At 38.8% G+C, this 22,789-nt stretch overlaps 2 protein-coding genes across 6 annotated transcripts in view; both read left to right on the top strand.

The window, feature by feature from the left end:
• The window catches only part of nfat5b (nuclear factor of activated T cells 5b), a 29,640-nt gene extending 16,138 nt beyond the window's left edge, over window positions 1-13,502 (top strand). For 2 of the 3 annotated variants that reach the window (XM_079462595.1, XM_079462596.1), the window contains 11 exons: window positions 3,915-4,485; window positions 4,729-4,915; window positions 5,026-5,216; window positions 5,366-5,538; window positions 7,715-7,849; window positions 7,933-7,985; window positions 8,636-8,768; window positions 8,854-8,922; window positions 9,001-9,095; window positions 9,203-11,135; window positions 11,236-13,479. In XM_079462595.1, the coding sequence (XP_079318721.1) occupies window positions 3,915-4,485; window positions 4,729-4,915; window positions 5,026-5,216; window positions 5,366-5,538; window positions 7,715-7,849; window positions 7,933-7,985; window positions 8,636-8,768; window positions 8,854-8,922; window positions 9,001-9,095; window positions 9,203-11,135; window positions 11,236-11,468 (3,773 nt within the window). In that variant the 3' untranslated portion in view covers window positions 11,469-13,479. Of the gene's footprint in view, window positions 1-3,914; window positions 4,486-4,728; window positions 4,916-5,025; window positions 5,217-5,365; window positions 5,539-7,714; window positions 7,850-7,932; window positions 7,986-8,635; window positions 8,769-8,853; window positions 8,923-9,000; window positions 9,096-9,199; window positions 11,136-11,235 lie in introns of all 3 variants that reach the window. The other variant, XM_079462594.1, reaches the window with a different exon arrangement.
• Window positions 13,503-14,984: 1,482 nt separating this feature from the next.
• Window positions 14,985-22,761, top strand: kars1 (lysyl-tRNA synthetase 1). 3 transcript variants are annotated; one of them, XM_079463632.1, is made up of 15 exons: window positions 15,203-15,322; window positions 16,098-16,213; window positions 16,356-16,494; window positions 16,580-16,745; window positions 17,542-17,635; window positions 17,731-17,917; window positions 18,005-18,130; window positions 19,157-19,276; window positions 19,377-19,539; window positions 20,285-20,458; window positions 20,538-20,623; window positions 20,717-20,802; window positions 20,902-21,028; window positions 21,311-21,454; window positions 21,564-22,757. In XM_079463632.1, the coding sequence occupies exons 2-15, from the start codon at window positions 16,110-16,112 to the stop codon at window positions 21,636-21,638; spliced, it is 1,791 nt and encodes a 596-aa protein (XP_079319758.1). In that variant the 5' UTR covers window positions 15,203-15,322; window positions 16,098-16,109; the 3' UTR covers window positions 21,639-22,757. The 3 variants fall into 3 exon arrangements, with proteins under 3 accessions (XP_079319760.1, XP_079319758.1, XP_079319759.1); XM_079463633.1 differs by having other exon boundaries at window positions 15,303-15,682; XM_079463634.1 differs by lacking the exon at window positions 16,098-16,213 and having other exon boundaries at window positions 14,985-15,322; window positions 21,564-22,761.
• Window positions 22,762-22,789: the final 28 nt, after the last annotated feature.

Below are 22,789 nucleotides of genomic sequence, written 5' to 3'. Positions count from 1 at the left end.
TGTTGCTTATTTAACTTCATGTTTTTCTAAAATCATATAATTAAATGTTGTTATATTCGTATCCGTGTTCAGTCATATGATTCAAAGAAAGTTCCAGGTGGGACATGTCAATACATGTGATTAAAGACCCCCTGTGGTGAAAATCAAGTTTTTAATGCTGGTTATATGTCTATGTGGTGTTTTTAAAATGCTTTAAGCTAAACCATGTGCAAATTCATCATTTTAAACCATTGCAGAGTATTTTCTTTATAAAACTGCACAGTTTACCACAGTCAGTTTGAAACTGCCTCTGTTTATGACATCATAACCCTGTAACCAATCACATTAACAGATTTGAGCCATACGTAAAGATGCCGCATAGACTCGACACTAAGACGATCGCTGCGGTTTCAGCTCTGCTTCTGCAACAGTTTTCACATACACATACTAGGAATTTGTGTCTTTCTTTAAAGGGGTCATATGACACTGCTTAAACGAATATTGTCGTTTGTTTTAGATGCAATGCAATGTATAAACACGATTTAAGGTTCAAAAACGCTGTATTTTCCATATACCGTGTATGTTTGTAAGTCCTCGTTCGTCTGAAACGCGCAGATGTCACCAGTTAACCAGTGCGTTGTGATTGGCCGAGCGTGTGACGAAAATATAACTCTTCTTACCATATTTGGAACATCAGGCCTTACTTGCATATACATTTGGGCGGTCTTAGTCAAACTATACTTGGATGTATGATGTTAGATGTCTGCTAAATGACTACATGTAGAAATGACTAAATGTAGATGTGTGGGGGTTTGGTTACACAATGGGTTTCAGGCAGGTCTAGGTGAGCATTCGCTTTTAGATAGAATGCATCGTTTGTTCGGACACTAAATGTTTTGCCATTTTACGTGTCTAATACATGCATGGGCAACTTATAATGCACCACACCAAAGACACAGAAAAACACGTATTCGCGCCATATGACCCCTTTAATAAATTCATCTTACGGTTTTGTTCAGTCCCCCTTGACTTGTGTTACAGTCTCTATCAATAGTGAAAGCTCTGAGAGCCCTCAGTATAACACAACACACTCGGGTTGCTGTGTTTACTTGGCCATTTGCCGAGTAAAGAGTACAGCGCGGCCACAGAAATGGAGGGCAGACTAATGAATCGGACGGAATCTTGCAGCTTTTTATACTGATTCTCCAAAGTTGGTCTCTTTTTTTCTATTTAAAATTACAATATATTTTTATACTGTAATGAAAAGTGAAATATAAACTTGGAAATGTATATAAAGTCAAATATTAACCCTTTCATTTCTGAAGCATTTAAAAATGCAAAAGGTGTCCACAATACTGACAAGTGGAACTGTCAGAGCGCTGTGTAAGGACTGGCAACATAACGTATTTGCAACATAATGCTTAACGAAAAACGCTGCCCTCGTTGTCTTCGACCAGAACAGGGTTTCGATTAATTTCATTAACAATTCTACACAAACATAAGAGCAGATGACTCGACTGTCGCTGTATCAGTTATCGTCCTGGCAAATCCTTTACTGCTCTGGCAAACTCCCCAGTCGCACTTGACTGACACTTTGGGGAAGCCTAAACTAGAGAGTAAAAAGAGTTCGCTTTAAATTAGCTCATTCACTGGTTACTGTAAAGGATTAAAATGTCACATTGTTAAATGTCAACCGGATTAAATTCATTTAAAGAAATGTTAAGGAAATGATGGTGCTATTTTGTTTCCAACATCAGGGCCCCTTTATTATTTAGGTCCATTTAGCAGCATCTAGCAGTGAGGTTGCCAATTGCAACCAACAGCTCAATCCACACCTCCGTACACTACGGTGTCTGACACAGGGCTAAGATGTCGTCCCGTTTTTACTTCTTTGCCGAATGAGATAACGTATTTATAAAACACGCTCTGTAGAGCGGTTTGTCCGTTACGGGCTACTGTAGGAAAAATATGATGAATTCCATGTAAGGGGACCCGCGGTGTACGTGGATAGAAATCACTCATTCTAAGGTAATAAAAACATGACGCTTCATTATGTAAGGTCTTTATACACCCTTAAAGACACAGTTATCTATTTTATATTGCTTTTCCGTCAATAGATCCTCCAAAACATTACTCACTTTTATATTAAAGTTGGCAAAAAAAAGAGAATTTGTGCTTGGTATTTATGTCACCGGTTAACGTCAGGCAATTTATAACATGAAAGGATTTCTTATTTAATCTATTATATGATTAAGTATAGCTAAATCAATTCTTCTGGGCAGGCAGATTTAAACAAATTCATTTAACCTGTTTGATGTAAGAAACAACAACAATTCCATTCATGAAGATATAACATGATCGACGAATGTGTTTTTTTATTTTCAGAAACATTGTATGTTTATCTTTTTTGTATCCTTTGTCAAATATTGTACTTTCAAATACATTCTCACATTCGCCTTTCAAATGTTTCAAACAGTAATGGAGTATTTCAAAATATTTCCCATATCATAGAACATGCTGGTGTTTTGAAGTAGGCAATTGTGTATTTATTCATGATACCTTTTATTAAAGTTGCAAAACAACTGTAGTATAATCCCACGTTGCAACACCCCACATATTTGAGCATTTGGATTGTAGGGGCTGGACTGGTGACCAGAAAAGTATTGAAATGAAAACAACACTGTCATCAGACCGTTGTGTTTTCATGCCACGTACCTAATACAAACTTGAGATTTATAAAATGCCCCGAATAAATTGTCAGATGATCTGCTCTTACCAACATTAGTTGGTGTTTGTTAAGTCAAAGCCCGCTCGTTCTGACTCGAATTTCACGGAATGGTCATGAGCGTTTCTAAAATGAATGTTAATCTCAGCTGTGAAATATAGATTTTGGCTGGAAATGTGCCGTCTCTCTTTAAAAACTCATAATCCAGTTTGATGCAAGGACTGGAAAAGTCATAAAAAATGAAGTTATTATATTCTTTGTATCTTCTAAGATCTGTTAAATCCAAATTTTGTAACAATGCTTTCAATAGGTGTGCTGAAATTGTCTGAAACGTTTTCCTTCTTCAATCATTTGCATGCATTTTGAAGGGTTTACCGCAGATATGCCACATGCATATGTTTTCTGTGTTTTTCCTTTAAACAACACTTAAAGGAATGCGTTTTATCAGTGAATTACTGTCGCTAACAACCTAGGTTTTTATTATTGTTCATGTCAATGGATTCAATTTATATAACTTTATTGCACAAAAGCCTTTTTTTACATATTTTCACTGGCTTTATAGCTTTAATGGCTCATTGGTTGTCTCATTTTCATTCCAGGTAGTTCACTCTGAAGCAGGGAGTGTCTGCAGTTCTCTGCTTTATAGGTCAGACACTGGTTTATGTTGTTTCTGTGGCTATGTTCACTCCCATCCCAATTTGTATACGAATTTGCTTGCATCATTTGTCACCCGTTTACAGCATCCGGTCGAGAGATGTAGACCCTCAACATATGCCATAAAAACCACGTACAAGAGCTCACTCATCAGATTTAGATCCCCTGTACCGTATACATAAATAAAGTAAACCAAGACAGGAGAGGATATTATGGCTAGCTAGCTGTGTGTAATGTCTTGGAGAGGGATGATTTGTCATGCACGGTCACGCAACACGAAATGTCTGTTTTGTTTAATGTCTGGAGGGAAACACAGATGTTATTCAGCTCAATCATTTTGTTGTTTGTTTACTTATTTTGACAGCATTCAACTGCTTTTTTGATTTCTGACATTCACCCTGCGAATTTACAATTATTCATGGCAAACCATGCCAAAAAACATTTGAAACTCACTTTTAAATGTTGAAAACAGAAGCAAAATGTCTTGATTAAAATGGGACGGCTGCCTCATGTTGATACAGATGCCTAAATATACTGTTTAATTGTACACATACAGATGCCTCCTCTGCCATGACCATGGGAAGTCCTCGCAGTCCTTTTGCTACCTCTTCCAGTTCATCCTCACACTCCACGCCGGCGTCGGAATGGGCCACAGCGGACGAAAGTGGCACGCCGGGAGATGCAGGTGGCCGAAGGAAAGCAGAGGAAAGCAAGCTCTCCGGCGGTGCCAGGGTTTGCGGAGAAAAGGGTGCCGGAACCAGCCAGCAGCAACACCAGATGACGCCCTCCAAGCGTCCTGTTCTCAACATCTCGCCTCCACCTGAGGACCTGTTCGATGATAGCCAAATGTCCTGCCAGGACGAGTTGCAGCTCGACTCGGAGCAGAGCAACAGCATCTGGATGGAAAAGTCGGCATCTAACTTCAGCATCGTGAGCTCCAGCTCTTACAATGACAACACCGAAGTGCCCCGCAAGGCCCGCAAATGCACCCCACGGCAGAAGCCAGGACCTAAGCCAGCCTCTGCTGAAGAGGCCAGCATGGACGTCTTTGATGCAGATAGTGCCAAAGGCCCACACTTTGTACTCTCGCAGCTTGGCCCAGACAGCAAGGCCTGTTCCAAAGCAAGGTCAGTCATTTTAGTACAATGGTACGTTTGTGCCTTTGAAAAAATTCTGCAGCCTTTTTTTGTTGTTTAAACCGTTCAACTCCTCCCTCTCTGTTTCTTCTGTTTAATGAAAACCAATGTTTCTTGTCATGTCATAACTTGATAGCTCTATTTTCATTATTTGAAAAGCTGTGGTTGATGGCAACCCACCAGTGAGGTACGATCTTTAGTTTGATACTCATCAGCAGTCCTTGTTTTTTTTAGTTCTGAGGGACCACAGGCATCCGGTCACAAAGGTGTGATACTGTCTGGTCAGTATCCTCAGAAAAGCGAAGGCAAAGAACTGAAGATTCTGGTACAGCCTGAGACTCAACACCGAGCGCGCTACCTGACCGAGGGGAGCCGAGGGTCCGTCAAAGACCGAACGCAGCAGGGTTTCCCTACTATCAAGGTGCGTCAGGCACAGCATTGGTTCTTCTTGTTAAGACAAAGCAGATGAAACACACATCAATGTGGTCATTTTTTACTTTTTTAAACCACACATTTTTTTGGTCCTTACAGCTCGAGGGAGTGAAGGAGCCAGTGGTCCTGCTCATTTTTGTGGGCAACGATGCTGGACGTGTCAAGCCCCATGGCTTCTACCAGGCCTGTAGGGTTACGGGCCGCAACACAACCACCTGTAGGGAAGTGGACATCGAAGGCACCACTGTCATCGAAGTGCCTCTGAACCCAGGCAGCAATATGACTTTAGCGTATGTAACTTTTGAAAATTATATATTACGCGGTCCGTTTACGCTTTGAATTTCCTTTAAATAGTTCTGCTGTAACTGAATAGCCAATAAAGAGCAGTTCCCAGTACAGATATGAATCGTTTCCAACTGACTGTCGGGTGTATTTACAGCGTGGATTGTGTGGGAATCCTGAAGCTCAGGAATGCTGACGTGGAGGCCCGTATCGGGGTGGCCGGATCTAAGAAGAAGAGCACCCGAGCCAGGCTGATTTTCCGAGTCAACATCCCACGGCCCGATGGCTCTGTGCTCACGTTACAGGCCTCCTCTTCTCCCATACTGTGCAGTGAGTGGCTTTGGGTTATTCATAGCATCTCCCTGCTGGCAAGCCCAGCTGGTGCTCTCATCACATAGGAGACGTAGAGATTAGTGCAGGGCATAATGAATGATTATACTATTAAGGTCAATGGCGTGGAGCCAAATAAAAGAAAAATTGCGTGTGGTTGCATATCCAGGTAAACGGAGTAGTAGCACTGGCCATTTAAGAAAGAAAGAAATGTATTTGTTAACTTGGTTTTCTTTTCAAGGCTGATAGGGATGGTTCAAATGAGATATGCTACGATATATCTACCAATAATCGGTATTGGTTGATAAAAGCAGTTTTTCACATTAAATTGGCTATCAGGGCCGATATACCCCATCAATCGAAAGCGGACAGGAAAATGCAATGAATTTGTGCTCTGTATGCAGAAAATTTTAAGAAACATAGCAGTGTATTATATTCATTAATAACATTCAGAAAGTTAAGAAATATTAATTTAATCTTCAGAATCGGTATCGGCAGATATCACTTTAAATTAGCCGGTATAGGTGGAGAAATTTAGTATCGGTGCATCTCTAGTTAAAGCAGCACTATAGACCTTTTGCTCACAGGCTCCCCCCATGTGGTTGAAAATTGCGGTGTGCTATTGCGATTACGATAAACTGGGAATAATGGGTCAACTTGGTTGATATCAAGGAAAATGCACACACAGATAACTGAAAATGCTGAAATTTGTATTTCTCAACTGAGATATACAGTACAAACTAGCAACAAGAACTAGAATTGCACAAAGTTTTCAAATTAAAATAAAATGTTAAACATTTAAAAAAAAAGTAACATCTTTGCATTACTGAATTAAATTAACTTATATATCAAATATATATTCTGTACACATTTTTAGAAAAATAATCCCAACAAACAGACATTTAAGCAGATTGTAACATATCATTGTTTGAACTCTTTTGAAAAAGAAACTGGATATAAATGTGTGGTTAACTCTGTAAAGCGTAAAACTCTATAATCTTTGTTGTTATTTTAAATGGTTGTTTCTCAACCAACTGGTTGAATCCTCTTTCTAAAACATTCAATTTAGTACTTTATGTACAACTTTAGTTTTGCAAATTCTGCACAGTACCTCTCTCTGCTCAGTGTCTGATATCCTGAAACAAAAATAATATCGCCAAATAACAGAGGTAGCATTTTTTCTGGGCACTAGTTCAGTGTCGGTCTGTTCTGCATCCATTTCTCCTGTCTCCACACTGCGCCCCGAAAGTCACGTGACCAAGCACAACGCGCCACCGCCACACATAGAAAATGGGCATATATCTCTTAGATCTTCTTCTTCAATTTCTCTTGTTGTACCTCGGATCCGACTTACCCCCATGGGTGCTAGATCCTTTAGTTATGCTGCCCCCCGCCTATGGAACTCTCTTCCTCTACTTTTAAAACGCGTCTAAAGACATATCTTTTTAAACAGGCTTTTGTATAACATGTTTTACTGAGACTTATCTGCACTGTACATGTATATGCTGTTGGTTTGTTGTTTGTTTTGTTTAATGCGACCTTGGGTGTTTTGAAAGGTGCCGTGAAATAAAATGCATTATTATTATAGAATGGGTCTTGTCACGTCCACGAATGCCCTTGTTTCTTTAATATAATCGCAACATTTTGCCGTCATGTAATCGCATAGCCTGACATCGCGATTGCGATATGATTAATCGTGCAGCACTATTGGAAACCATATTGCACTCTTCTGCAGTCAGAGGATGGCTTTGCACCGACCCGAACACCGAACTTGTAGAGTGTGGTTGTAGCCGCTAAGAGCCTGCTCAGGTAGCACCGGCAGTATAATTCGTCCGGTTAAGAATTGTTCTACCACTGAAAAAAATTTTAAGACATTATTTTATGGTCAACTACAAGGTGTTGCTTTAAAATGTTAGTACCCTGTTGCATTGTAGGTTGCTTGGAATTTAATCCACATGTGCAAATATTAATAAAGTAATAATAGAAAGGTTTTTAAACTTGTAAGAAACAGATGCTATTACATTTTAGCACATCATAAATCAGGATTGATAAACTTGTAGCTATTTAGTACTTTGTTGGCTCAAATACGTGAGTGAAACTTAATGGTCATGGTCTTCTGCACAGAAACATTGTGTGCGGCTGTGGTCCTAACGGCAGCTCACTTGTGTTTTCACAGCTCAGCCTGCAGGAGTACCTGAGATTCTCAAGAAGAGTTTGCACAGCTGTTCGGTCAAAGGTGGCAGCGAAGTCTTCATTATTGGAAAAAACTTCCTCAAAGGAACCAAAGTTATATTTCAGGAAAACGCTTCGGGTACATGATCAGCGTTTTATCGTAACGTGTTCTGTTTGACCCGCGACTGCTTGTATCATTGTCTGTTTTTTGTACTGCTGTAGATGATAAGTCATGGAATGCAGAGGCAGACATCGACATGGATTTTTTCCATCAGGTAAGCTGCAGCATCTGCTGCTCCTATTATTTGACTGTGGGCTGATCAAGCGCTGCAGAAATAGAGGCAGCTTTGTGCAGGTCACAGATATCACCGTCCCCAATTGGTGCCTGGCGGGACTTTGGCAAGCTTTACAGATTGCTGACCTATATACACGAACAGAATCCTCTTCCGTTGCGTTTTCAATGTTGTGTCGTGGGCAGTTTTTTGTTATGTTATATCTTGGTTTGGTTGTGGCTCTGTTGTGTGTGACTTGAGACGTAATATGTGCTACTGATTAGTGATACATATTGAGGTACATACTAAGGTGTTGCTAGGTGGCTATTTTCTTATTCAAAAGAGCCTGCTCAAAGGGACAGTTAAACCCCAAAATTCTGTGATCATTTACTCGCCCTCGAGTTGTTCCAAATCTGTATAAATGTATTTGTTCTGATGAACACAAAGGAAGACATTTGGAAGAATGTCAGTAACCACACAAATCTCATAGTCTTTATTTTCTCTACTATGGCACTAAATGGGGGATGAGATCTGTTTGGTTACTGACATTCTTCCAAATATCCTACTTTGTGTTCATACTTTTGGGTGCTTTTATTTCTTCGATCGCACAGTGCACAGTGTATAATCTATTTCTCATGTCTTTACTCTTTCAGAATCACTTAATTGTCAATGTCCCTCCATATCAAAACCAGGCTATCACATCTCCTGTGTCTGTTTGTATCTATGTTGTGACAAACGCTGGACGATCCCATGATTTCCAACCATTTACATACACTCCACAACCAGGTCAGAGTAATAAAAGTTCAGAGTTTTAAGTTTAGCAGTTATAAAACCCTTAAGTCTTACAATAATAAAACATCATTGCTTTCAGTTGTTGATTCCTCAGTGAAGAAGGAAGTCTTGCCTCCAGTGACTCCCTGTTGTTTTGAACAAATAAAAGGTGAGCAAACCTCAACATGGTTATGAGCATCACATGCAACACAATCATAAATTACCTTCTGTCTGTTGTTTTTAATAGCAATAGATAGTGCCTTGATGACCCCGGTTTTGTCTCTTGTTAAACAAGAAGAGGCGACTCCGATGGAAGTCTCCAGTAACCCCTCTGCCTTTAAGGTCTGTATGGAGAAGGGCTAAACTGAACCAAAAGCAGTATTTCAATTATTAGCCAATGAATTTCAATGATTTCTTGTAGTTAAATTATCTTATTTACAATCCAGCAGACCTCCAATGTCATCAATTCAGCTCAGCAAGCCTTAGATATGAGTACAGAGATCTCCGCCAACAGCTGCACGTTTTCCAGTCCTCTGACCCACCAAACCCGAGAACAGGAGCAGTCACAGAACTCCAGCTTTTCCAACAAAGAACCCTTCAGCACCATCCAGGAACAGGACCTTGCCCCCAGCAGCTCTTTCCACGTGCCTAGTAAATCTCTTCTCCAACAAGGAGTTCAGCCATTCCTCCTGGAACACAGAGACGGCCTCGGACAGGAGAGATCCAGCAACACCGGCGGTTCGGTGGTGGGACTTTCGCCAATAGACGACAACCCACAGCAACAGCTTTCGCTACTGCCCCCGGATGAGGTGGCACAGCTAGAGCAAGCTGTGCGGCAACTGCAAGCGAAGGGATTCTGCAACATTCAACTTCAGACTGAGAATTCGCTGTCAAAGCAGCGACAGCATCATCTTCAGCAACAGCAGCAAATTCAGCTTCAGCAGCAAATTCATCAACAAGAGCAGCAAATTCAACTTCAGCAACAAATTCAGCAACAAGAGCAGCAAATTCAACTGCAGCAGCAGATCCAACAACAAGAGCAGCAAATTCAACTGCAGCAGCAGATCCAACAACAAGAGCAGCAAATTCAACTGCAGCAGCAGATCCAACAACAAGAGCAGCAAATTCAACTGCAGCAACAGATCCAACAACAAGAGCAGCAAATTCAACTGCAGCAGCAAATTCAGCAACAACAGCAGCAGATCCAACAACAAGAGCAGCAAATTAAACTGCAGCAGCAGCAAGTTCTGGAGAATCTTCAACATCAACTATTTCAGCCTCCAGTTCAACTTTGTTGTAGTACGGAGCAACAAGGCTCTCCGCAAGTTATGGTGCAGAACGGATCTCCTATCTTCCAGCAGACACCACCACCGCAACAACAGCAGCAGCAGGCAGCCTTGTTCCAGCAAGCCAAGGAGCTCATATCAATTCAAACTGGCTTTCTTCAACAACAACCCAATCATTCCTCACAGTCCCTCTTTCACACTCCCACAGCCATGACTGAAGCCCAAAGCCCACAGGAAGCTCTTTTTCACACTCAGAAGACCTCGCCCAACCAGGATCAAGTCCAAGCTTCTCTTTTCCAAGGCAATGTCACGGTTCTCAGCGGGTCCAACATGGCCACAGATGCTCAGCCCTCTGCGACCAGCATGTTTCTTTCCCAGAATGCCATACCTAGTCAACTCGCTGTCAACACCAGTCAACCACAGCAACTGGCATTCCTCACGTCTTCTCTAGAGGCCCCATCTGTGTTTCAGACTCCAACCCAACTGTCCCCCATTCAGCAAAGCACTCCGATGGAGCAGCAACAGTCACCACAGCAGGCCCAACCTGGATCCATCTTTCAAAGCATCTCCCAGTCACCAAGCAAACTTTCCTCTGGCCAGCAGCAGACGCCCGGTTTACTCCTCAGTTCCCTAACTTCTACAGTAACACAAGAGCAAACCTCCAGTCTGTTATTTGGTGGCCAGAACAACAGCAGCCTAAGTTCTCCAGAACAACAGGACTCTTCTCTACCTTTTAGTATCAGGCAACAGGAGCCTTCTGAGCCCATGACGTATCAGGATCAGAGTGCTATGGTGGTCAACCCGTCCTCAAACAAGCCCATGTTCCAGGACCAGCAACCCATGCAGCTTGCGTCAAGTTCTGGGAGTGACCCTTCACAGTCTCTAAACCTCTACATGGCTCAACCTACCATGCCAGGGGGAGTGGCTCCTCAAGAAAACCTTTTTGCGCCGCAGAGTGACATAACTGGTATTCAGACCAGCACTTCATCACCGATACAACAGCCTGGTCCCATTTTTCAGACAACAATGAGTGGAGGCCTCAACCAGCCCAACCAAAATCCACAGCCCAATCTGTTCCTCTTTGAGATCCAGAATGGTAAGGCAATGAATATTCCTTAGTTCCCAGTAATAAGCGAAATAAAATAAATTCCCATAATTCAGAGGTATTAGTCATTTTCACCATTTCCTTTCTGCAGAGTGCCATCAACTGATGAACTCTCAAGGAACTACACTCTCCGATCAGATTATCTGCATCAATCAGTCTGGTCCAACTCAACAAGACAGCGAAGTCCAGTCTTTACTTGGGCAGTCCATGTCAGACACTGGATCTGTGCAGACCCCCATGACAACGTCTCAGAACATGGAAAAGATTGATGACCTTCTGGTGAGCCTTCAGGAGCAAGGCAATAACATCTCTCACTCCTATTAGGGCCTTTTGGGTTCAGCTGCCCAGTATCTCCATTCCACATATGATTGGATTTTGCAATATTTTCGATGCCGGACTCGGAGACATTGTAAATGCCCCAAATAGCGATTCTTAGAATTACAGTCTGTCAGATAGTACTTTTGGACAGGATTGAAAAACCAGACCACACTATATGGGGGACAACAATTATGTATCAGTGGCATCACTACAAACAAGAACTTTATTTGTAGACACCATGTCTTTCTTAGTGGGCCTTTGTGATGTTTTTAGCTGTGAAGTAAACGTATCATAAATATTAAAAGTTGGGTTCACATATTTTGATTCAAACTAATTTGTAAACACTCAATTAAAACCTCTTCACTTTCAGTACACTTGAGTATCTGTTTATAAGCTGTTTTTAAATTTGTAAGTCAACCCGTAAGATAAAATATCTAATTTAATAATACAAAATTTGCTCAAGCATTTTCCTACTAGCACTTTAAATACATTTTCAGTGTGGTTATTTGCTTTTGACTTCCATTAAACTTTCTATCTGAAGTCATGTTAACTGTATATGTAACCATGTCTTTATTCTGTCTAGACTGTATACTTTAGACTGGTCCTGTTAATGCCATCAATAATAAACAGACATTCCCGGTTAGAAATCAGATCCAATATTATCAGAATCTGAAGAAAAAAAATCAGCCTCATATATCTTTTAACTTTGGTTTACACGAGTCATTTCTTGCCATTTCATTTAGATGACATCTGTGTTTTGAATGTCTGAATATTGCATACGTTTGTGTGTCTTTATTTTATGATAAGATCTCTAAAAGCATTTCTTTATTTAAATGTATGTTTATTCTTATACTGAATCTGAAATATTGACATATGATGTTATTTTATCTAGTTTTATGAGTCAGCGTCTGGTACGCTGAAATGTGGCTTTCTTTGCAAAGAATTGTCTGACCAGTATTACCAACAAGTTATCTGAATATACTGACATACAGTATATGTTTAGGAAGCAACTCTTTATAGGACCGATCGCTCTATAGAAATATTTTTTTATCAAGTCTTATAATAGCATCTTACTGTTAACTTCTAACCATGTCAAGACCTCAGACCATGTCGAGTTAGCTCTGTCATTTATCTACATAATGAATAATTAGATTCTGTGGTTCAGTTGGTTACATTTTTCTATATTTGGTTGTGAAATGAATTTGTTATGAATGTATGTGTGAGTTCTATTGTTCTGGTTATTTCAGGCTCACATACGCGGTCTAGGGCAAGGCATGAAAAAGCTGTCAATCTGGAATTATTTTGTTGGATATATACATTATGATAAAGCTGTAATGTTTTAGAAATGGCTCAATTCTGCTTACACTGTTTGGGTTAAAGGTCAAATTGTTGACCACTTCTTTGCTCAAAACATACTTTTGTAGTCGAGACTGTTTTAACCTCGTTTTGGAGACGTTTTGATTGAAGGATGCTCTCATACATCTCTGCACGGGGAAGAACTGTGAACTTTAACTGGTTAAAGAGCTTTCCGTAATTCATTTTCATCTCTGTAAAAATACGATTTTTGTCCTTTTTGCTTTCCATAGTACTCATTATTTCTATGAATATTTACATTGTTCACCATACCTCTTGGTAGGAAAGTATTAATTTATTTTTTGCTAATGTTGTGTTTAGACTTTTCACAATTAGAATCAATGGATAATACATTTCAACCCATCTGGAGAATTGTTACAGGACTTTTTATTTACATTGTTGTTTTATTTTGTATTGTTTAAAGGAGAAAGCGTCTGTGTGCAGCCCATACACTGTTGCAACGTGATATTAAAGAGAATTCCGAAGTCTATATCATAGTGCACAGTAATAGAGTTGTACATTCCTGTTTAAACTCTCATTATCACAATGTGTTGTGTGTTAAGTCAAAATATTTAATCATGGTTCCTATCACAGCAATTTTGTAAATCAAAAATAACTTGAGTTCCTTAATTTCATTAAGCTTTTGGGAAAATAAAAGCTGTATAAACAAACACTACCCTTAACATTTGATTTTGTATATGGGTGATATTATTTATGGGTGAAATAATGTCGGAAAAACTAAAATAATTTAAAAGTGCAAGTACAGTTCGTGTCCTTTAATATAATTCAAACAAAATTGCATATTATAATGCAACATAATGTTATTGACACTTGGCATAATATTCAGACACAAAATTCATACCAAACAGCATACCTCTAAAAACAGTTTTATATTGGTTGCATGAAGTGTAGTTTAATCGTAGCTGTGCCTTTGAAAAGCAGATTATTTTCTAGTTACTATTGCCTATTTTGACAAGGTTACCCTTCAGTAGTTTCAAGAAAGACACACTTTACATTTAATTAGAAAAAAAGGATGCTATTTTATATATATTTTTAAATATTATACATTATTGGCGTATAATGTCAATATATTCCAATAAACTGCTATGCAGTTAGAATGAGAGCAAGAGAAAAACTTTCCATATTCAGTTTACTTATTTGATCTTTTAACTAAGAGAAACTTTTAATGTTGTTTCTTATTGAAGTATGATCATTCCTAATGTGCCGTAATAAATGGCACAATCATTCTTATCGCAAGCTGTTTGTGTGAGTTTAATAGAAAAGATGTTTGATGCCTCTGATTTGTTAAATGTTGTCATGACTGACAAATAGCTGACGCTGGATGTTCTTCTAAAATATACATTAATTGTGAAACCATTTGCATTTATGAAAGTTTGTGCTTTTGTTGGGCATTTGTACAATTGCAGCTATTATTTTCTGTAAATGTGCTACAAACAATAAAATAGATTAAAACAGTGCAGTTTCCATTTATTTATTTGTATTTTAACGACATGAAAGTAATAATTTAACATCATGTGTTTGGTAATTATGTTAGCTTGTTAAACACAACCTTAGATCGTTCATTATATTAAAATTTAAAAATATAATCTTTATTTAAGATGATTTATGGGTTTTCCAGTGGTTAGTGAAGGTAGTGCAGGTGACCAAGACATTTAATCGTAGTGAGTGAATGTATTTTACAGTATTCAGTCAAGTATTATTTAAGTACATCATCAAGTATTCATGTTACTATTCAGTTTTATTGCTTACGAAACAAACGTAATACATTTTTAATCACATCAAATTCGTGTATTTCTAAAAAGAGTAAATTTTTCTTACTTTATTTGTATTTCTATAAGTGTACAGATTAAGTTTTATACAATCATGAAAATATTTGTAAAAGTCTATTGTATAGTTCTCATTGAATATATATGCCATATATCGTTTATATATTTAATATATTATCCCATTTTTGTAATGTAATAATCAGGCAAAAAACAATTAGGTTTCAAATATGTATCACCTATTAATAATAATAATATAATAATAATAAATTTTGTTTAATGGCGTCTTTCAGGACACTCAATGACACCTTACAACAGAAACACAATCAAAAAACACCAATACATACAATAAAATAAAAGCACAGAGGATTATAATAAATAAGATGATTTAAAGAGGTAGGTTTTGAGTTGTGATTTAAAGATGTTGATAGTCCTGTTGACGGATATGAAAGGGTAATGAGTTCCAAAGTATTACACTTTCTACACGTGTAAATATATATAATTTTTTGACATTTGTGATTATAAAACGTACACGAACTGACCACTGATGCAATCCGAAGCAACGCTACTTTAACATTGAAATGTCGGCTAAACATTAGCCATTTTATTGCTGTTGTTGTATCGTCTCTGGCTTCACAGTCAGTCACTGGTGTGTGTGTGTTAGCGGCGGAGCGAGAAGATGGCAGACGGGGCTGTTTTGGATGGAGAGAAACTCAGCAAAAAGTACGTGCATTTAGCAGCACACCCCTATATATACTTATTCCACTTTTATGAGAGGTCTTTGAATGTTTAAGTTGTACGGTTTGTCGATCAGCTACGATACAATGCTGCTAGTTTCGTTCTGATGAAATGCACGACGGGCAACGTGGTTAGACAGTGACTTTGGTTGCATATGATGTATATTCGACATTTGCGGCTGTAATTTGCTCCCATTAACATTTCTCATACAATTATATGTGTGTATGTATATTTTCAAAGATGAATAACCGGTGTTTATAGTTGTCCGGAAGGAAACTGCATTGCATTAACGTTACACTACAGCTGTCTGTCGTGGCGTTTTTTCCCGTGTCCTTTCGCTTTCAGGTATAGAAATGACGTTTTTGGATCTATTTATTTTCTTGTTAATAAAAGCAAACTTGCCTAAAGCGAATGGTTCAATATAAGTAACTAAAGACTGCCTCAAAGGAGGCTTAAAAGTACCATGGTACAGGCTGTTTTCTAGTATGGTATTCTTTAAAATACTTTGAAGTACTATGTAAATACCGTGGTACGTAAATGTGGTAATAAGACAGTACCATGGTGCCACTGCAGTACCTTTTGTAAAAGTACCATGGTACAGGCTGTTTTCAAGTATGGTATTCTTTAAAATACTTTGAAGTACTATGTGAATACCGTGGTACGTAAATGTGGTAATAAGACAGTACCATGGTGCCACTGCAGTACCTTTTGTAAGGGTGCCATAAATCTGACCCTTATTCTTTCTTGATTCATCGAATAGGACACTCGCATCATGTTGACTCTAGGCAGAGTGTGCAGGGTGCTGAAGTTTGCTCGGCCCTGCGCTCAAAACCCGCCTTTGCTTGTACAAGGAAGTCGATGGAGAAGTGACAAAAGGTTGGTGGCGTTTCCATTTAATGTGAAAAACGACCAACCTTTTGCCACTGAATATTTCATTCAGTAAAGACTTCCAAAGCGTCCATGTGCATGTGCTTCGTGGCACATGCTTTGAGTGACGATCTCGCTTCTGTGTTCTTAGTGAGCAGAAAAGGCGCATGAAAGCTGAGAAGAAAGCAGCCGAGAAGGAAGCCAAGGTCAAAGAACAGCATGAACAGGAGACCAACGACAAGGCACAAGAAGGCGCGGATGGAACCGATGAGGAAACCCTGGACCCCAACGTATGTCGAACTCTGGTTACAGAAGTCATGTGAAACGCTTTGTTGAAATGGACAGATACATCAAACCTCTCTGCTTTCCTTGCAGCAATATTTCAAGATACGTTCACAAGCCATTCAAGCACTGAAGGGAACGTCTGAAGATCCATACCCTCACAAATTCCAGGTGGATGTATCGCTTACTGACTTCCTTGAGAAATATAACCACCTACAGCCAGGAGACCATCTAACAGACGCTGTTCTCAATGTATCGGGTAAATATGAAAAACATCTTTAAGGTTCAGTATGACTTAATTTGTAATATTTTCTAGGGGTGCTCCGATCTGGATTTTTGGGGCCGATCCCTGATTACTGGAAGCTGTATCACCCGATCACCGATTACAGGGTCTATTTGAAGCCTTCTATTTGTCATGTAGCATTATTTATTAAACGATATGTACATTACGTGTTACAATTAAGAGAAGACAATTTATCATGGATTGACAAGAAACATGTTCAGCATATTAACTTAGCAGCCTGTGCTTGGTTGTTGGGAACAGCTTAGGGCTTGACAAATACAACTTTCCAGTAGAATATAAAATAAAGACAGAATTAGCGCTAGCTAATTTAGGAAACTCCTCATATTCCTTTACGTGACTAACCTTCAAATGTCTGATGAGGTTGGTTGTGTTAAAATGTTTTGCTTTCATTCCGCCTCGTGGAATTTGCTTGGTACACACATTGCTAATGTATTGTCTTTTCACACATCTTGTACAATTGTACAAGCCATTTTAAGCAGCGCGTAAAAAAAATTTGCGCGAGTTTTGTGTCATCTGATCGGCTTTTCTGGATCGGCCTTTATAGAGACCGCCGATCAAACATCCCAAAGCAATTATCGGTCGATTATGATCGGAGCACCCTTAATATTTTCATAACTTTATTTTCTGTTCTATCTGTTCTTTTATCACACGGATATGAACATGACTTTGTTGTGTTGAACCTGAAACAGTTTTCTTACAAACCACAACAGGAAATCACAGAATAAGATGCAACAATGCAACTTTTTTTTAGGTCGCGTTCATGCTAAAAGGACTTCCGGTGCCAAGCTGCTCTTTTATGACCTGCGAGGAGAAGGAGTTAAACTGCAGGTCATGGCAAACTCCAGGTCTGATTCACTGATTTCCCAATCTGCAAGTTTCGAGAAAGAAAGCTGATTTCTTTATTGCTGTGATGTAACCCATTGTTTCGCTCCTAAATTAGGCACTACAAATCAGAAGACGACTTTTTCCACATCAATAACAAATTAAGACGCGGTGATATCATCGGTGTCCGTGGCAACCCTGGCAAGACAAAAAAGGGCGAGTTGAGCATCATCCCAATCGAGATGACACTGTTGTCCCCATGTCTTCATATGCTTCCCCACCTTCACTTCGGCCTGAAAGACAAGGTCACTTTGCATAATATGAATTACCACATGACTATATGCATCAGTTAAGATATTGTCCAAATGTATTGGTATGTATTGTTCCTACAGGAAACTAGATTCAGACAAAGATATTTGGACCTGATTCTTAATGACTCTGTGAGACAGAAGTTTGTTACCCGTTCCAAGATTATCACCTATCTTCGCAGCTTTCTGGACCAGCTTGGGTTTCTTGAGGTGAGAATGTTTTCTACAAGGTGTAGATGACCTCTGCAAAGGGCAGACAGTGAAGATTTGAACTTTATGCTGAAAGTAGTTCTGTTTTGTTTGCCTCTAAAGTTGATGTTGGTTCTTAAAATTTCAAAAAAAAATTATGCAGTAGAATTCGGTAGTCCAGTACCACATTTTACAATGAAAGGCTAAATAAAGATGTGTCATTTTGTTTTATGGTAAATGACTACGCCTTGTCTCAGCCTAATATGAACAGAAACCTCTTAAAGATCGCGTATCACAGGCGGTTTCTGCCAATCTCATATTAATCTTGAGTGCCTATACAGTAGAATTGCATATGTCGTATCTTCAGAGAGCATTTCGTTTGATCAAATTTATAAAAAGAGATGCAGCTGTACGATTATTTTCAGAAAAACACGAGCTGCTAGAGTTCGGACTAGTGGGGAGAGCGGGATGGAACTACAACACGAGCAAACAACACATCGCATTAATCCCTTCGTGTTTTGTACATTATACACGTACACGACGATTGGCAACAAAACTTAGTTTGACTTGCTGCGTGCAGATCACGTCCGGCATCTTTTAGCACTGGGACATCGCGCCATCTATCAGTTTCGAATGATCTCCAAATCCAGCGTTATATCCATCACTGAAATGCCGTGAACAAACAGATTCACCTAAACTTCACAATCGCAACAGTAGTAGCGCAGTGCATAATAAAGATGATGGTATGCGGGTCTCGCTCGTCGGTTGGCTTGTGGGCGAGCTCTGTCTTTCCTTCGCCTTGCTGTGCTTTTCCAGGAGAATTAGAGGAATTCAGAATTAGAAAAAACTTTCCGAAACAAGTTGGGAGTGCTGGGGGAGTGAACCAAGAACAGAAATGCGTTCGACTTTTCATGTTTTTAACAAGTTGTACATGTTAGGCATGAGAAGTGACTGGAAAACTATAATTGCATACTTTAGGTTTAGGGACATTTATCATACTTTTTATGTCATACTGAATCTGATTTTATTTGTCAATGTTTCTTACAGATCGAGACACCGATGATGAATCTAATACCTGGTGGAGCTGTGGCAAAACCGTTTGTCACCTACCACAATGATCTCAATATGAACCTCTACATGAGAATTGCTCCTGAGCTTTACCATAAAGTAAATCATGGAAATCTGTGTTCATAATTGATTCATTTCTGTGCAGTTTCTTAGTGGACATTTAATGTGAATCATCTTAACATGTTCTTTGTGATTGCAGATGCTGGTAGTCGGAGGCATCGATCGTGTTTATGAGATCGGCCGTCAGTTCCGTAATGAAGGCATCGATCTCACCCACAATCCGGAGTTTACCACATGTGAATTTTACATGGCTTATGCAGACTATCACGATCTGATGGAGATCACAGAGAAACTTCTATCAGGTTTGTTAAACATTTTATGTGTGTTCATAAAAAAAGTCATTTAGATATCAGTCGATGAGAGTAAAATATTTAGCTTGACTGTATTTGTTTCATAGACGGACGGCCCCAACCCCAAATTCTGATGGGAGCTTTCAGTTTTATTGTAGTTTTATTTATAAATTCAATTACCTTTTATTTTTAGAGTTTTCATCATGTTAATTGTTGTTAATTTTAAGAAATGTGTGCGTTTTATAATTGTATTTATTTTTCAACATATTTTGATATGCTTTTAATTTATAGTTATACAGTTGTAGTAAAAATATTTTATTTTCAGTTGATGATTTTAGTGGCTCAAACTATATTAAATGTATTGCTGAGACATTGGCAACATTTCTAATTCTTGTTTAGAAGCTATATTTTTAATATTAAGGCAAGTCATATAATATAAATATAAAACAAAATTGTTTTACAATTTAATAATAAACTATAATAAACTTGGTTCAAAGCTGTTTTAAAATGGCCCGATTTAGTTTTTTCGTGTCTGAATAAGTCCTGATATGTGGTATCTTTGCGCTTATTTTACTACTTGGCTTTTCCGATCCCAAACATGCTTGATATTTATGACTTTTGATCAGACTCTGACGAGACGGTGGTCTCCCATGGATTTAAAATCGGTTAAGAATTAAAAGTCGTCTATTGTGTACCCGGCCTGAAAACCACCTAAAACACTTTGAAAAGCTGTCTTCTGTCATTGTCATTTGTACAGGAATGGTGAAGCACATTACCGGAGGTTACAAGGTCACTTATCATCCAGATGGTCCAGAAGGAGCGGCCTGTGAAATTGACTTCACTCCTCCCTTCAAAAGGATTAGCATGACTCATGACTTGGAGAAGGAAATGGGGGTGAAGTTTCCAGCTCCTGACACCTATGACAGTGATGGTAAGGTTGACGGTTACTCCAGACACCTCTTTACTGTAGTGTCTGAAACGAGAGTTGACAAAGTTGATCTTTTTGACAGAAACTCGCAAATTCTTCGATGAACTTTGCGCTCGGAGAGAAGTTGAGTGCTCTCCTCCTAGAACAACTGCACGTCTTCTTGATAAGGTATGATTTAGAAATCATACCTTGGATAGCTTGTACTGAATATTTAATTTCTAGATATGGGTATAAGAAATATAACACATTTTGTTTTGATAGTTGGTGGGAGACTTCCTGGAGGTCAAGTGCATCAACCCAACCTTCATCTGTGATCACCCACAGATCATGAGTCCTCTAGCTAAATGGTAAGTGCTTGTTTTACTTTCGCCTCATTGGTGATCTTTTACCGTATAGTTACAAATAATCTTAAAGGTTGAGTGTTTGTGTTTCTTTGTCTTCCTCAGGCACAGATCTCAGAAAGGTCTAACTGAGCGTTTTGAGCTTTTTGTGATGAAAAAGGAGATTTGCAATGCCTACACGGAGTTGAACGATCCAATCAGACAACGAGAACTGTTTGAGCAGCAGGCTTTGGTGAAATTTAACTACCAATTATCTAATTTTATTAGAAAATATACTGCAAGTAAGGTTTATTTTTCCAGTCTTTTAAAGCTTGGATGTTTATATACGTTCATGTGCAAAATATCTAGTTAGATGTTTTTTAATCATGTTTTCTTGGTTTTTTGTCTTTGTATCGTCACACATTTGTTGGGAGTCAATTGGCACTGATAAAATAATGAACAGCATTTTATTGTTGTCGCTGACTTACTATAGGTTGGAGTTCTGTTTGAATAAATGTTCTCACTGTTTTCACAGGCCAAGGCAGAAGGTGACGATGAGGCCATGTTCATCGATGAAACTTTCTGCACTGCGCTGGAGTACGGCCTTCCACCCACAGCAGGATGGGGCATGGGTATTGATCGTCTCACCATGTTCCTCACAAATTCCAACAATATCAAGGTACGACCTGCTAGTAAATTTTGATGAGCCACTGATACATTTGTGACCTCTGTTTAATCTGGTTTGATGAAAACCCTGTCATTCATATAAACTGATGTGCTCACTTTAGGAGGTACTCCTCTTTCCTGCCATGAAGCCTGAAGACAATAAACCAGCTTCACCTGCAGAGGGCACATCGGTGTAGCTTCATCTGCTGCTGCACTAAAGCTATCGGTCATCTCTGACCTGCCCAAGCTTTTGTCGGTGTTCAGGGTTGGATTCCGAATATTACAGACCTATGCACTGTCCATACTCGAGGGAAAGATTATAGCGGTTGTTTTAATGTACGGCTCACTCTTTTATGGGTTATTGTCCTGTCTGTTTTCCATCGTCATTTTTCTGCAGTTTTGTGGCCTGGGTGGATTGAACAAATGATGTTTCTCAGCCATGTTTGGCGGTTTTATGATCTTCTGTCCAACTTAAAAAAAATCAAATGGCTGTGCAATTGAGTTGGTAAATAAAAAAATAGGCAAACCTAACAGAGTGTTGTATTCATGTCGTTGATGCAATTCCTTCTAGTTGTTTTTGCATTATGGAAATAACAAAATCTTGCATTACACATAATATTTTTGGTGCCGCAAACAAATCACAACTTTTAATCTAATTTGCCAAAATTGATTGATAACATATTTCACATTTTAATATTTAAAAATCATCCGACTTAACAAAAGCATTAGAAGCGTCACTACACTGTAAGTCACTTTATATAAAAGCAGTGCTCGAATTGAAGGGGAGCTGGGGGGATCCGGGACCCCATTAGGCATTAGGGACCCCCATAAGAAGTAAAAATAGACTTGGGGGATCCCTCAGATATATTTATTTGAGTAAAAATTATAATGACAAATGTGATTAAATGTATGCAATGGATATGGGCAATTTCCTGAATTATTTACAATAATTTATATTACGTTTGTATATGGGCTAGTTGTCATGTCACTTTAAATTTTAAAACAAACATTATTATTCAAAGTGTCAATCAAAAATAGTAGATACTACATCGGTAAATAATGCATGTATTATTCTGTTGGATATAAACTACTGTTCAAAAGTCATTTCTGTTCACCAAGCCTGCATTGATTTGATCCCAAATAGAGTAAAAGAAGCCTGTTCTTGTATGTAAGCCTGTTTTAAATAAATAACAGTTATGCATATTATGATCAAATATATTGTGTTTTGTATATATTGTATATTGAGAGACGAAATGTGAATGTTTAGCATCCAGGAACACCTATGATTTCCATTTAATAAATGAAAACAAGCACTTACTGGTTATAATCAAGTCCTATTAACTCAATA

This window comes from Barbatula barbatula, assembly GCF_947034865.1.
Source record: "Barbatula barbatula genome assembly, chromosome: 1".
NCBI lineage: Eukaryota > Metazoa > Chordata > Actinopteri > Cypriniformes > Nemacheilidae > Barbatula > Barbatula barbatula.
This window is presented reverse-complemented; position numbering and strand designations above follow the sequence as displayed.